Source organism: Trachemys scripta, chromosome 7 (genome assembly GCF_013100865.1).
Source record: "Trachemys scripta elegans isolate TJP31775 chromosome 7, CAS_Tse_1.0, whole genome shotgun sequence".
NCBI lineage: Eukaryota > Metazoa > Chordata > Testudines > Emydidae > Trachemys > Trachemys scripta.
This window is the reverse complement of record NC_048304.1, coordinates 99,537,922-99,551,653: the sequence shown is the minus strand read 5'-3', so window position 1 is coordinate 99,551,653 and position 13,732 is coordinate 99,537,922. Positions and strand designations below refer to the sequence as shown.

Here is a 13,732-nt window from a genome sequence, read left to right as displayed (position 1 = left end):
GATTTAGACACTTTTCTTTCTCCTTGAGTTCCTCTGCCAGAAGACACAATTGATTATAGGCTGGATTAATGACATACTACTAATAACTTGCACTGTTTTCAAGTTGCAATAAGCCAAAATCCCCGATTTTAAATGGCACAATTAGTACCTATACAGGAGTTGAGAAAATCTCTTTACTTTTTAGATCATTAATTGTAACTTGTAGCTGAATAAATGCAACCACCATACATTGGGCTCAGTTATTATTTACAATGAATTGTGCCTTGTTTATATATATTTTACCAAAAATATTTTATAATTAGTTTAGTGGGGGAGAGAGGGGGCATAGTGAAGCAACAAGCTGAATATTCTAGGTATCTTAATTTATTCCAGCAATTTTCTTAAGTGCTGCTGGTGGACCAAATACTGTGATTCATGCTGTAGTTAACAAATATGTCAAATATGTCAAAGTCAGATTAATTACAAAGTAAGATTAAAATAGGGTTACCATACGTCCGGATTTTCCCGGACATGTCCGGCTTTTGGGGGCTCAAATCCCCGTCCGGGGGGAAATCCCCAAAAGCCGGGCATGTCCGGGAAAATCGGGAGGGCTCGGTGGTGCTCGGCCAGGGCCAGCGGTCCGGGGCCGGTGCGGGGCCGGGGGCATGGTGCCGGGCCGGGAACCAGGGGCGCAGTGCCGGGCCGGGCGCGGGGCCGGGCCGGGGTCCGGGCTGGGAGCCGGGTCGGCCGGGTCGGCCGGGCCCGCAGGGAGCCGGGCCGGCGGGGAGCCGGTCCCGCGGGGAGCCGGTCAGCCGGGCCGGGCGGGGAGCCGGGCCGCCAGGGGCCGGCAGTGCTGGGCGGGCCGGGGGTGGTGGGCCGGGGCCGGCACCCCAGGGCCCGAGCCGACCCAGGCTGGAGCCGCCGGGGGGCCAGCCTGGGCCGCGCCTCCTCCCCCCACACCGCCCCTTACCTGCTACAGGCTTCCCGCGAATTAAATGTTCGCGGGAAGCAGGGGAGGGGGCGGAGACTTTGGGAGGGGGCGGAGTTGGGGCGGGGCCGAGGCCCCTGGGGGTGTCCTCCATTTGGAGGCACAAAATATGGTAACCCTAATTAAAAGGCTGACACAAAATAAAAAAAATGCATGGTAGGAAATTCAGACATATAGCTTGTCCTCTGCTGAGGTCCCTTTGTGCTGCTGGAATGGAGCTAAAGCAGCCCTATGCAACTGTTGAGAATCCTCTTAGCATAGCTGGCTTAACACTGCATTTGCTCAGTAGTTAGTATTCAACAGTTTTGAATCCAAACTTTTTAATCCAACCAGCTTCGTTGCTTGCTAACTCTGACAGTGTTTTCTAATGCTGTGGAGCAATAGCAGTTTCCCTTTCTAGGTCCAAGCATGGATTTAAGTGCTTTATTGAGTGAGATCCCTAGATTGCAGATGTAGTGCTTCTTCAGTGATCCAGACTCAATATGCTTGACCTTGTTCTGTTACTGTTTCACCCAAGCTAATGACAGTTCTGAGGAAAGTAGGTATGTACGTGTAGGGAAAACAAATTAAAGCCTGATTCAAAGCCCACTGAAGTCAACAAGAATCTTCCCATTAGCCTTAGTGGGTTTTGGATCCAACCCATACTAATCAGCAGTGTAAAATGCCTTTGCAGCTAAATCCTGGTAGCTTCCAGTGGAAATACTTATGCGAGAGAGGCCAGTGGGATTTGGTCTTTGATCTTATATATAGCAAAGGGTTTGCCTAAAGCACTGGTAATTCTCAACATGGAAGCATTTATCTACTGATTTATCTATAGATATCTGACCCAGATGACTTTTTAATACTTTCTTCACAGAGTGAAAAATACTTTTCAAATGTGTTTCTTTATCATTTGATAACATATAATGTTTAATTAGCCTCCATGCTAAATCTAAACTTTTTAATTGCCTTACTTAGACTTTAGTGTTTCTTTGACAAGCATCTTCATTTATTTTTTAACCACCACCCACTTTCTAAAATGTCACAAGGCTGGTTTCTGATGCAATTCCTCCTAGTAGGATGTTGAACTTAATTAGATTGTGATCACTACTACCTGTTAGTTGCACTCTTGTTAATTTTGAAACTAACTCCTGTGTGTTACCTAGCCCTAAGGGTTTGTCTCTATAGAGATCTTGCATTGTTTTAACTAAAGGTGTGATATTAAACCAATTTAGTTAAATCCAAGCAATTTCTGTATGTAGGCCAAGCCTAAACTGAGAATAGCCTCTGCTCTTTTTTGCTGTACAACTAGATGTGCCAAGAAGCACTCATTTAAGGTAAGAAATTGCTTCTCTACAATTTGTTGTACTTGTCAATTTATATGCAGGTAGCTTGCTCTGTATGTTTGAGAACAAGCTCACTGAACATTCTTGTAGGATAATTTGATCAAAGTAAGACACTAAGGTTAGGTAAACAATGTTGAATCCATTTTGTTTGCAGGTGAGTACTGAGGCAGTATTTAAAAGCAGTAATTGTAATTTCAGAGTGTTGTTTATGGGGATCTGTTAAGGGTAGCCTGCTGTCAATTCAAATTACTACAAACTGATTTCACAAGCTTTTTATTACAGCCTGCACTATGCCTACCAATGGGAGCACTGCAGAAAAAATACAAGCCACAGTTTTATTTTTACTATTTTTTAAATGGATTGCTAACATTTAAAAAATCCTAGCTTTTAGTTAATTAATATTTTACCCACAGTGTGCTGTTTGGTCACCAGCCTTATATTTTTTTGTCCAGATAATGAGCCATAACGTACATGCTCACGTAATAATAATTTATTAATAAAAATAATCAATACTTCATTTTAATGCCTTGTCATTAAACTTTTGCATTCAGTGGAGTGTGAATCATGTAACGGTTTAATGGATCATAACAAATTTATGTCATTTATGTATAGTCTACTTCTCTAAAATTGTATTGTAATGTACCATTTATTAATATATGGAAATCAAGGGCAATAGCTGACAATTAATAGATAATTATTACCAGTACAGTTCTAATTCTGTTGGTACTTCCTTGTATTAACTTAATCATTAGTATTAATCATTAAATTACCCACAAAGGCAGGTTAATAGAGTAACCTTTTATTTTTATTATTGTGATTTGTTTTAGTCATTTTCTGCTGGGATTCTTTCCTCTATTTCTACCTATGGAAAAAAATGACACAGAGACTTGAGTTAATAATTGCTGTAAAAATATTCTGATCCCTGTTCCTCAAAGCTATATTAGTAAATATTATTTATTATTATTATTATTTCTTTATGTTCGAATGTAGAGACCCAACACTTTGCTTGTGTGTTGTCTGTCTATCACTGTTTGTCTTGCCCATTTAGGGCCTGATTCAAACCCCATGTAAGGTAATGGAAGTCTTTCAATAGATTTCAATGGTGTTTGATATTGAGACTGTAAGGTTTTCAGTGCAGAAACCATCTAATAGTCTGTGTTTTCACCCTGGGCTACAATCCATTGAGATCTCTTAAACTAAGCCTAATTACTATGTAATAGGAATCCTTCTAGGAACCTCCTTTGTTCCTTAGCAACTCTTTGCTAGGAGAAGACTCTCGTTTGTTTGCTAGGAAACTGCTAGTATTAAAGATTCTGGGATGCTCCCAGGCCCCTTAGTTACTAAGTTGATAACAGCAAGTCTGTTTCCTGACCTTATGTAATTTTAGACAGGGCATAAACAGGCCTATATGAAAATTATTTTCAACTTCTAAGCTGGGAAATTTTAAAATGATGATAAACTCTGGAGTGATGCCTCGCTTTTGTGGGTATTATCTATTACTTATTACCCACAACCATTATTTTTTAACCCTGAAGCATGTCTGGTTACTGGTTTTAACAAAAATGACTACATGAACTGTAGTCCCTGTTCCAATCACTCTCTTGTGACCTCCAGTAAAATAGGATTGAACTCAGCAGGTCTAAAAAGGTGAAAGGTTTGGTTCAGATAAACACTCATCAGTTTGGGCTGTTATCTGAATTTTATCTCTTTGGGCTACGAAACTGGGCTGGAAATCTGGTTAGAATATGCTTTCTTGTGCAATCTCCAGCGCTTCCGCCTAGAAACCAGAAATGCAGTGATATGCAATCTTGAAAACAGCAGGGAAAAAGAGAACAACCTTTTTGGTTAACCTCAAAATTGGTTGGGTCATGTTCTGGGTGGAAAGACTGTGCTTGAAATGGAGAAGTGAGGTTGCAGAAGTTTATGCCATGTCTGCATTTCTCACTGCTGATAGTTGGGAAAGTTGTTGATTCAGATCACCATGCTTGCAGGTACGTGGGGGTAATGCCATAACTCTTTGTTCAGTTTGATCACTGGCACCTGGGAAGCAAGCGGATTTGTTATTTCGTGTGATGCAGTTTGTCCATTTCTACTCATAACAGAGTTTGTCGGTATCCCTGCAAACTTTTTAATAACAGGGCATTACCATTTTAACAATAGGTAGGAAAAATTGCACTCTTAGAGTACATATAGTTTTCACTTTTATCAGCAGTTTATCACTTACAATCTGCATCAGTTTATCATATTTTAGTAGGCTGAGGGGAGTGGAATACAAAGAGAGACTATGAGAGCTTTTACAGTTTCCTTTCATACTTCTAAGGATGAAATATTGCTCTTTAAAATTTTTGAATTAGCATGAAGACCCCAGCAAATCTTTAACATCATAATGTGCATCGGATATAATTTCTGTTCCATTGCAGCAAGTTGGAATGCATTTTCTAAGGAATTAAGATATGATTATGACATTTCCTCTTTTTTTTTTTTTTAATGTATTTTTGGGTACACTTATAGTCACTGACATCCCAGCTGAAAAAAAAAAAAAAAATTAGAATAGTTGTGGAGAAATTCACAGTGCAAGAAGCTAGTGTTGTTTTTGTTGGGCTCTTTCTCCTTGTAAAAGCGTCACAATATAGAGGATGATAATAATAGTTTGCTCTTCTACAAATCCTATTATTTAAAGAGTTTAACAAACACTAACATGTCTGTGTCACAGTTCAGGGCAACTTCCCCTGTGTTTGCTCTAAGTGGTCCACCAAGGGCACGCACTCTCAGGCTTTCAGCTGCCCAGCTATTGCCTTTCTTGAGTAGAGACCTAGGCCTCGCTCCCTTCTGCCCGGGGTATTTCCAGACCGTACAGTTCCTTGCCTTCAGTGTGTTATTCCCAGCAGAGAGTGGCTGCCCAGCACACCTGCTTGCTTCCTCTTCAGAGATGGGAGGCTTGTCTATGGGAGCTTACAGCAGCACAGCTGTACCAATGCATCTGCGTTGCTGTAAGATCTCTCTTGTAGCCACTCTATGCCAACGGGAGAAAGCTCGCTCATTGACATAATAAAACCACCTCCACGAGTGGCGGTAGCTATGTAGGCGGAAGAAGCTCTCCCGCCAACATAGCGCTGTCTACACTGGCCCTTCTGTCGGTGTAACTTATGTCGCTTGGGGGTATGTGTTTTTTCACACCCCTGAGTGACATAAGTTATACCGACAAAAGTGGTAGTGTAGACAAGCCCTAACCGAGTGATTGTCAACAGGTATAAGTTATTCAAACAGCACAGCATAGAACCTACATACGTGCTATGAAACTTACCAGACAGCATCCCAACTCTAAGGTAGGCTCTGGCAGGAGCAGTCCTTCAGCACCCACCCATGGGCTTTCCTTTGTGGTCACAAGTTCATCACAGGTTCGGCTTAGAACAAGCACACTCATAACACATTTAGTCCATTCTTTATACAGTTCAGGGGTCTTTGGTCTGGAGTTTCTAGGAGCAGGTAATTAGTAGACAATGGATTTTTTCTCTCCAGGGCATAGCTTCAAAAGGGTGGATTCAAAGGGGTCATTTGCATTTCCCTCATTCCCAAGGTATTTCCTTTATATGCATTGTCAAAAGTCAATTGAAGTTCCTAACATTTACATTGGTCAAGTCCCTTGAAAAGTTACATACAATCCTACAATAACACACACACAATTACATGTTCAGTGCAATGGATCCCAGAGGCACCAAACCCAATTCAACATGGTTTAACTTTATAGAATTAAATGTATCTTAATTCCATAAGGTTTGTTCAGGATATAGCAGGATACCGTCAGTCTGTCTCAGTCAGCAACTAGTGAAAGGGAGCTATATCTCAAATGGAATACTGAGCTGTTCAATAGTCCATTACGAGACTTCACAACATGTTAGGACTGGAGGTGAAAAATACTGTATCCAAACTATGAAGGAAACGTAGATAGTATTTTAATTCTATTAAGTTTGAATTTCGCTCCAACACCAAGTTTAGCATCCCCCGCCCCACACACATTAATAATATTTGAAAATGTCCATGAAAATTGTTTTTGACAGAATATTGGGTTTTTGATCAAATGAATTTTTCTGGCTAAAAGTGTTTTGTTTCTGAGAAAATTTAGACATTTTGATGAAAAACCAAACACCCAAAACCCAAAAAGTTTTCAGTTTTTGGCTGCAAATTTTTGGCCAGAACCACAAACTTTTCAGTTCAGGAATGTTGACATGTTTTGACATTTCTGAATTAAGGTTTTGCTTTAAGTCTGTTCAACAGTAAACCTATTCTCCTAAGCTTCTGGGAGAGCGTCATGGGATTTGTAGTTCAGATGTCTCATGTCTCTATTCTCCTCTATAGGCCTGGCTCCCCACTCATACTACATCTCACATGATGCACTACAGCCATGTGACTCCCACAATGCACTGTGACAGGTCAGCAAGAGAGAGGCTGTGGTGTGTCATAGGGGATGTTGACCAGCCAAGAAGCACAGCCCATAGGGGTGAATAGGGAGTCAAAGATCCTGGAGAGCACCCCCTCCTGGTCACCCACTAGGACTGCTGTGAGCAGGATCCAAGCCTCTGAGCTAAGGATCCCCTGGGGTATGTTAAGCTTCTGGGCTTCAGCCCTGCTGCTTTTCCCTTGGCCTCTCTGGCACATTTCCTGGGCATTGAATCCCAGTTTGCTACTTCTTCTATAAAATGGGGCTCCTCAGCCCACCTGGCCTAGGCCCAGGACCTATACTGACTTCTGAGATACCTCAATTACTTAAACACACCGCTTTCCCAGAAATTTACCACAAAGGTGTGAAACTTCTGGTTTAGTTTTAACTCTATCAAGGGCACGCGGCACTTGTGAAGCAGTTAACATACAGAGAAACACTTTGCTCAGAGTCTAACCCCTTTATGCTCTTCATTACTTTATCGTGTAAAGCACAGGAGAGTACAGATCATACAAAATAATAAACATTTGAAATCCCAATGTCTTTTATTTTCTATCTCACCCTTTTCTTGGGAGCCCTTGGGGAACTATCTGGGTCTGGGAAGGCAGGCAGGTGAGATGTCCCCTCCTCACGCAGACTGTTGCATGCTAGCTGGTCTCTCTCCCTCCTGGAGCCCCTTCCCAGCTTCTGTGACTTTGTGTTCTCCTGACCCAGGCTTCCTTTTTCTGTTTGTTCCCCTATACCAGTGTGTTTCTTTATTTTAAACCCATCCTGGTTACCTAGCCTCTTTTGTTCTCCCGGTAACTTTCCACTGCTTCCACCTTCCCCACTCCCTCAGGGGAATCAGCTAAAGTATTTTTTTCTAAGGATGCAAGTCCTCCATTGTCCCAAATGTTTGAACCTGAATATGTTCAACAAGTCCCAAGCACCTTCTGTTGAATCTGTCTGGGGCATACACGCTACAGAACTTGTCAGCATTAGTGAACTACATACATATAGGCACTCATGACACAGCAGTTTTTCATAATACAACTTCATAATATCAATCAGAATGCATACGTTTTACAGACATAGCCCCAGTTTCATCACAAGGGGCACAAACTAAAATTCCCGTGAGGCACCTCAGCAGTGTAGGTGAACACAGTTTAATGTCAAACTGACCCAAATTGAAATGTTTTGATTCAGTTTCATATACTGAAATATTTTGACTTGGGTCAGCCTGACCTGAAATAACATGTTTCATTTAGATTTTCCTGATGGAAACTTTCCGTTTTCATCCAAACTCATCTGTTTTCAGGGTTTTTTACAAAAAGTAAAAATTTTCCGCTGGGGGAAAAAAGAAGTGTTTTCCAACCAGCTTAAGTCACACCTGTCAAATTTTAAATGAGCAAAAGTAGTCAGCAGCTTGGAGTTTTCATATCATTGGAAATAGTGGATGCCCTTTCAAAGATTTGTGGTTAATTTTAACTGTGGAGCTTCCATTGACTTTCACCAAGGGTAAGATTAGGGATGGTTGAGTTCATGAATCAGAACCATTCCAAATATTCACCCAAAACTTGAACAGAAACCAAATTTAACTTAGTTTTTAAAGAAATGGGCTATTTTTTAGACATATATTTGTTTTTCTGTTCTTGGTTCCAGCTGGGACCAGTAGTGAAAATGCCAAGATCATACAAGAAAGATTGTTTGCATGTTTCCAGACCAATTTTGGAGACTAAAGATGTTTGGATAATTTAAATAAGATTCAGATTTTTAGATTCCTTATCTAAATTGAACCTCTAAACCATGAGGTTCACCCAGCAGTAGTGTGTGTGCATACAGGAACGTGTGCACACACTCACACAACTCAATAGCACATTAGCATAAACTTAAGAGAAGGGGGGAAGAATGAAAGGAAGGAGGTTTTTAGCCAGTGCTTACTTTCAGTGTAACGACCAACCTCATTAGAAAGTACTGGTCATGCTTTTAGGGGTCATATTCCTTATCACAACTGATTGCAGTGATGATTTTAGCTGAATATATAGGAATTACAAAGCAGACATGACACTTGTCTGGGCTTCTGGATCATCTGCATGAGACAATGGGTCTATGTGGTACTAAGACTAGAAGTGTTCACAAAGAAGTGTTTATGTTGCAAATAGAATTGACTATTATTAGCTGAGAGTCCCACCGACTAAGTCATCTATCTGAATTTCAAAACTAGGACTGGTTGTAATAAGCTCTTAAAACTCCTTAAAAGGATCAGCTATATTTTTAACCAAAGACTATGACACCAAAATAAAACATTTTCCTAAAATTCTGAAAAAGCCTTTTCCTCCCCAGGAAAATATTGTAGTGTAGATTTTGTTTAGCTTTATGAACAATTAGCTTGTGTCTAACAATTCTAAATATATTGTATTCCCTCATTTTAAGGCTATTTCTTGCATAAAGGTGTTTGGTGCAGTGAAGTCTATAGTAAACCAGTGGATATTTCTTCTGGACATCAAAGGAGTTAAGTACCTGAGTTCAGTAATCTGATTTTCATCTGAAACCATTGGAGAAAGGAACATTCACCACATAATAGAGCGATGGATCATAAAATATGAAACAAATACCAAATAAAGTCTAATTCTATGTATGATATAGCACACTGCAGTAGGTTTGTGTTTTGAGCTAATAAATAATTATATAACTCTAAGTTACAAAATTATGAAATGACAACTCCCATTATATGTTGCCCCACATTAGAATACAGAGACTCCCACTAAAAGAATTATTTTGTTTGCAAAAACCTGTATCTTTTTTTTAATTCTCTTTTTAGATCAGCAAGTTGGAAAGAGAGAAAAACCAAGAAGTTAAACAGATCAAAGAGCACGAACAGCATAAAAACACAGTCTTGGTAACGGAACTTAAGGCCAAACTTCATGAAGAGAAAATGAAGGAACTCCAGGCTGTTCGAGAAGCACTTTTGAGACAGCATGAATCTGAGCTTCTTAGAGTCATAAAGATTAAAGATAATGAAAACCAGAGATTACAGGGCCTTCTTAATGCTGTACGAGATGGGGCTCCTGATAAGGTTAAAACAGTGCTTTTCACAGAAGCAAAAGAGGAGGCCAAGAAAGGGTTTGAATCTGAGAAAATAAAAATGCAGCAAGAAATTTCAGAACTTAAGGGAGCTAAGAGACAAGTGGAGGAAGCCTTAACTTTGGTCATTCAAGCTGACAAAATTAAAGCAGCAGAGATAAGGAGTGTGTATCACTTACACCAAGAGGAAATCAGCAGGATCAAGAGAGAATGTGAAAGAGAAATTCGCAGACTGGTATGTGTTGATGTAAATATATATGCTTTTTGGTTTTGTTTGTTTTTGGTTTTTTGGCCATTAAAAAAGAGCTCTGGGCTGGAGTAATGGTTCAGATGCACATGATTGGGCATCCAAACTTTTGGGTACTTATTCAAGCAGGATCTCTGACTTTTTTGAGGTTCACCCATCACAATGACAATGTCTAAAATGAGGTTTTCTAAATACATAGGCTAAATTTTTAACATGTTTTTACAGCATTCTTTCTGCCACTAAGGTGAGTGCTGCACAAAGTTTGTCAAATGCTTGGAACAAACATTCTGTTAATACAGATAAGGGAAATCCTGCAAGATGATTATGTTTCTCAGCTCTCAGAAATTTAGTTCAAGGCTTTTCCTTGTTGTGCTGCAGCATCATGTGTTTAAATTATAATTTCTGTTCCAGAAGGAAAGCTGCTCCATATCACGGGTGAGCAATATATGGTGGCTTTGAAAACAGTAAGTTTCACAAAGCTGTGAACAGAAATGGGCTGAAATCCTAATACCATCTGTCTAAATTCACCCTTGTTATCTTTCAGTTTGGTGTAGATTTAACTACTCTGTGCCTGCAGAATGGATAATGGATACATAAAAGAAAAGGGAAAAGTGTTATGCAAATTTCCCTGCATCAATCCACATTGCAAATCTTATCCACAATGTGGTTCTCTTATCTACTGAGTAAATTTCTGTTCTATTGAATAGTCTGCACTACTTCCTCTTATGAAAGTCCCACTTACGTGAATGGGAGTTCTGTGTATGGAACAGAGGTTGTTGTTGTTATTATTATTATTATTATTATTATGATTTATTATTTATTATAATGAGTATTAGCACTTAGCTTCTAGAGCCTCCAGTATAAATGGAGGACCCATTTTGCTAAACACTGTGTAGACATATGCAATGTCCACAGTGCAGGTTAAAGATGCGATTGTTTTCAGAAGCAAACATATTTGCATTAATTATTTTGTACTCTGATTCTTTTAACCACTTTTCCTCAGAAAAGCTCTTTTTGAGTCCCTTTATTATGTTATTGGCACTGGGTGGAATAAAGTAATTGCAGTTGATCAACTCATGGTATAGAAGCTCAGAATATTTCAGTGGGTAAAAATATTAATCCCAGGTAGCAAAGTATGTATCTTTCTTCTCAAACTGTTGGAAGCACGTCTCTAAAATACCTGTTTTAGTACAGCTGCAAAATGTGTTACTTTCCCCTGAAGAAAATCAGAGTTGAAGCCAAGTTGACCTCCAAAGGAGTTGGTGGAAAGAGAATGCTAACAACTAAGGAAAAGTATAGGACCATTGCAATTATAGACAGATAACTATGAATTTATAAATTGCTAATAGCCAATGTGTGATATGGTAGAAAAATAAGAATTTCCTAATCCTTTTGAAGTACTTGTAGTTATCCCACTAAACTTCAAATTGGGTTGAAAAATAAAGCACAGTCAGAGTAGTTTCAATAGAGGGCCGCCCAGAGGATTCAGGGGGCCTGGGGCAAAGCAATTTCAGGGGCCCCTTCCATTTTAAAAAAAAAAAGTTGCAATACTATAGAATACTATATTCTCATGTGGGCCCCTGCGGGGCCCAGGGCCTGGGGCAAATTACCCCACTTGCCCCCCCCCCCCCCCCCGGGCGGCCCTCTTTCAATACAAGGGTTTTAGTGTCAATCCTTCTGAGGATCTCTTCATGTCAGTAGAGACACAGCATGGTAATAGCAGACCATTTCTCCATCTTGTGTAACATAGAGTTTAAGTAGCTTGTTATGCATTATCAAATTTGTGCCAAGTTTCTTACATTGTCTGTCTGTGTCATTGTAGAGTACCTAAACACTATACCCATATGTTAAGTTAGTACTGTATTAACCAGGATCCTTTGAAACATCTACTTATGTGCCAGGTAACTCAGATTTGCCATCTGAGCCCATCTCAATGAATTGTGACACATCTAAAACTCATTTTTAATAATGAGTGTTGTATTGATAGACTGTTCAATTATTGATCATGAAAGCATGAGACTAAGGATATTAAAATGCTTTTCCACTTTTAAAATGTGGTGGATAGGCCAGATCTGACTTAGATGGGCAATTCATTGGATTTTTTCAGTCTTTTAAAATTAGAAATTTTGAAATGAAGGTCAAATATAATGAAAATCAAATATTTTCATGTAATTAATGAATTTCACCTAACTTGTTAGTGTGCCCTCAGAGTTAGTGTGCATTCAGACTCAATCTTGTATTTTTATTTATTTGCTATAATGTTGATAATGAACACGAGTCAGCAAAGCAATTAACAGTGGGGTTAGATTGAGCATCTGGTTTAGTCCCATTGAAGTCAATTCTTAAATTGAAACATAAAACTAGTGTTTTGCTGCATTGGAACCAATATTCTTAGCATTGTATAAGGCACAAAAAAGACATAGTCTTTGCCCTGACAAGCTCATAGTAAGATGTTAATGGGACTTTGAATGGAATTGTCATTCCTTAAGTACCTGCTCAATACTGGAACAGAGATTTTTCCATGAAGTCTACTTTCTCTGCTGTTCCTTGTGTCATGTGTCTAGATTACCCCATTGTTAGAAGGACACCTTTCATGTGCTCCAAATATGGATTCCACAACAATAAAACCTCAAAACTCTCTAAAGGAAACAAAATCCCAATTCATCTTGTGCCATTCATCTCTATGTCTGATTGTATGTTTGTACTATTGCCAGGGCCGGCTCTAACTTTTTTGCCGGCCCAAGCAGCAAAAAAATTGCCGCCCTCCAGTAACACCCCCTCCCCCTCGGAGTGCCGCGCCTCCGCCGAACCCCTCCCCGCGGAGCGCCGCACCACCGAACACCCTCTGCCGAGCGCTGAGCTGCCGGAACCCCCCCCCCTCCACCAAGCGCCGCACTGCACTGCCCCCCGCCACCCCAAGATTGGCCTCCCCTTACCAGGTGCCTCCCCAAGCATGTGCTTGGTTGTCTGGTGCCTGGAGCCAGCCCTGACTATTGCTGATCAGCAGTGTATGTCACATGCCAGCTTCCTCGTTTGTGGTCAACTGGAAAGGAGGGGGGGTGGGGGGTTGAGGGAAAGTAAACAAATTTAGAAACATTTTGTCAGACAAAGTAGAAAATATTTGCAGTAAAAATGATGGAGAGAGGTAAATAACGGGGTCCCCCAAGGATCTGTACTTGATGTATATATTTACATTTAGCCAGATTAAAATGCAAGTGCTCTGTGTCAATGACCTATCCTCGGGGTGAAAGTAACTTAAATGACTTACCTGTACGCAGGGCGGCTGGGGTCCTGGGCAAGGTGCGGAGGGTGGCTCTGGGTCCCCGGAAGGCGCGGAGCCTTGGGCGGAACAGGCGGGGCTGGGGCCAAAGTCCCCCAGCCAGCCCTTCAGCGCTGCCTGGCCCATGTCACCTGGGGCTTTGGCAGCGATTTAAAGGTCCTGGGGCTCCTGCCGCAGGCACGGTGGCAGCTGGGAGCCCCGGGCCTTTTAAATCACTGGGCCCCAGGGCAGCTGCACTTTTTGCCTCCCCCTTACCCCCCACATCAGCGACCCTGCCGGTACGGTCGACTGTGTACTGGTGGCCACTTTCTTACCAGTACGCTGGTCTGGACCAGACCAGACCGACTTACTTTCACCTCTGCCTATCCTCTTAATCATTTACCTTCTCCCAATTTTTTTCTCGTGTGCAAAG

At 40.9% G+C, this 13,732-nt stretch overlaps 1 protein-coding gene across 9 annotated transcripts in view; it reads left to right on the top strand.

Moving 5' to 3' along the window:
* JAKMIP3 (Janus kinase and microtubule interacting protein 3) overlaps positions 1–13,732 on the top strand; it is a 150,437-nt gene that overhangs the window by 72,416 nt on the left and 64,289 nt on the right. For all 9 annotated transcript variants that reach the window (XM_034776596.1, XM_034776588.1, XM_034776594.1 and 6 more), the window contains one exon: positions 9,531–10,028. In XM_034776596.1, coding sequence (XP_034632487.1) covers positions 9,531–10,028 — 498 coding nt within the window. The remainder of the gene's footprint in view (positions 1–9,530; positions 10,029–13,732) is intronic.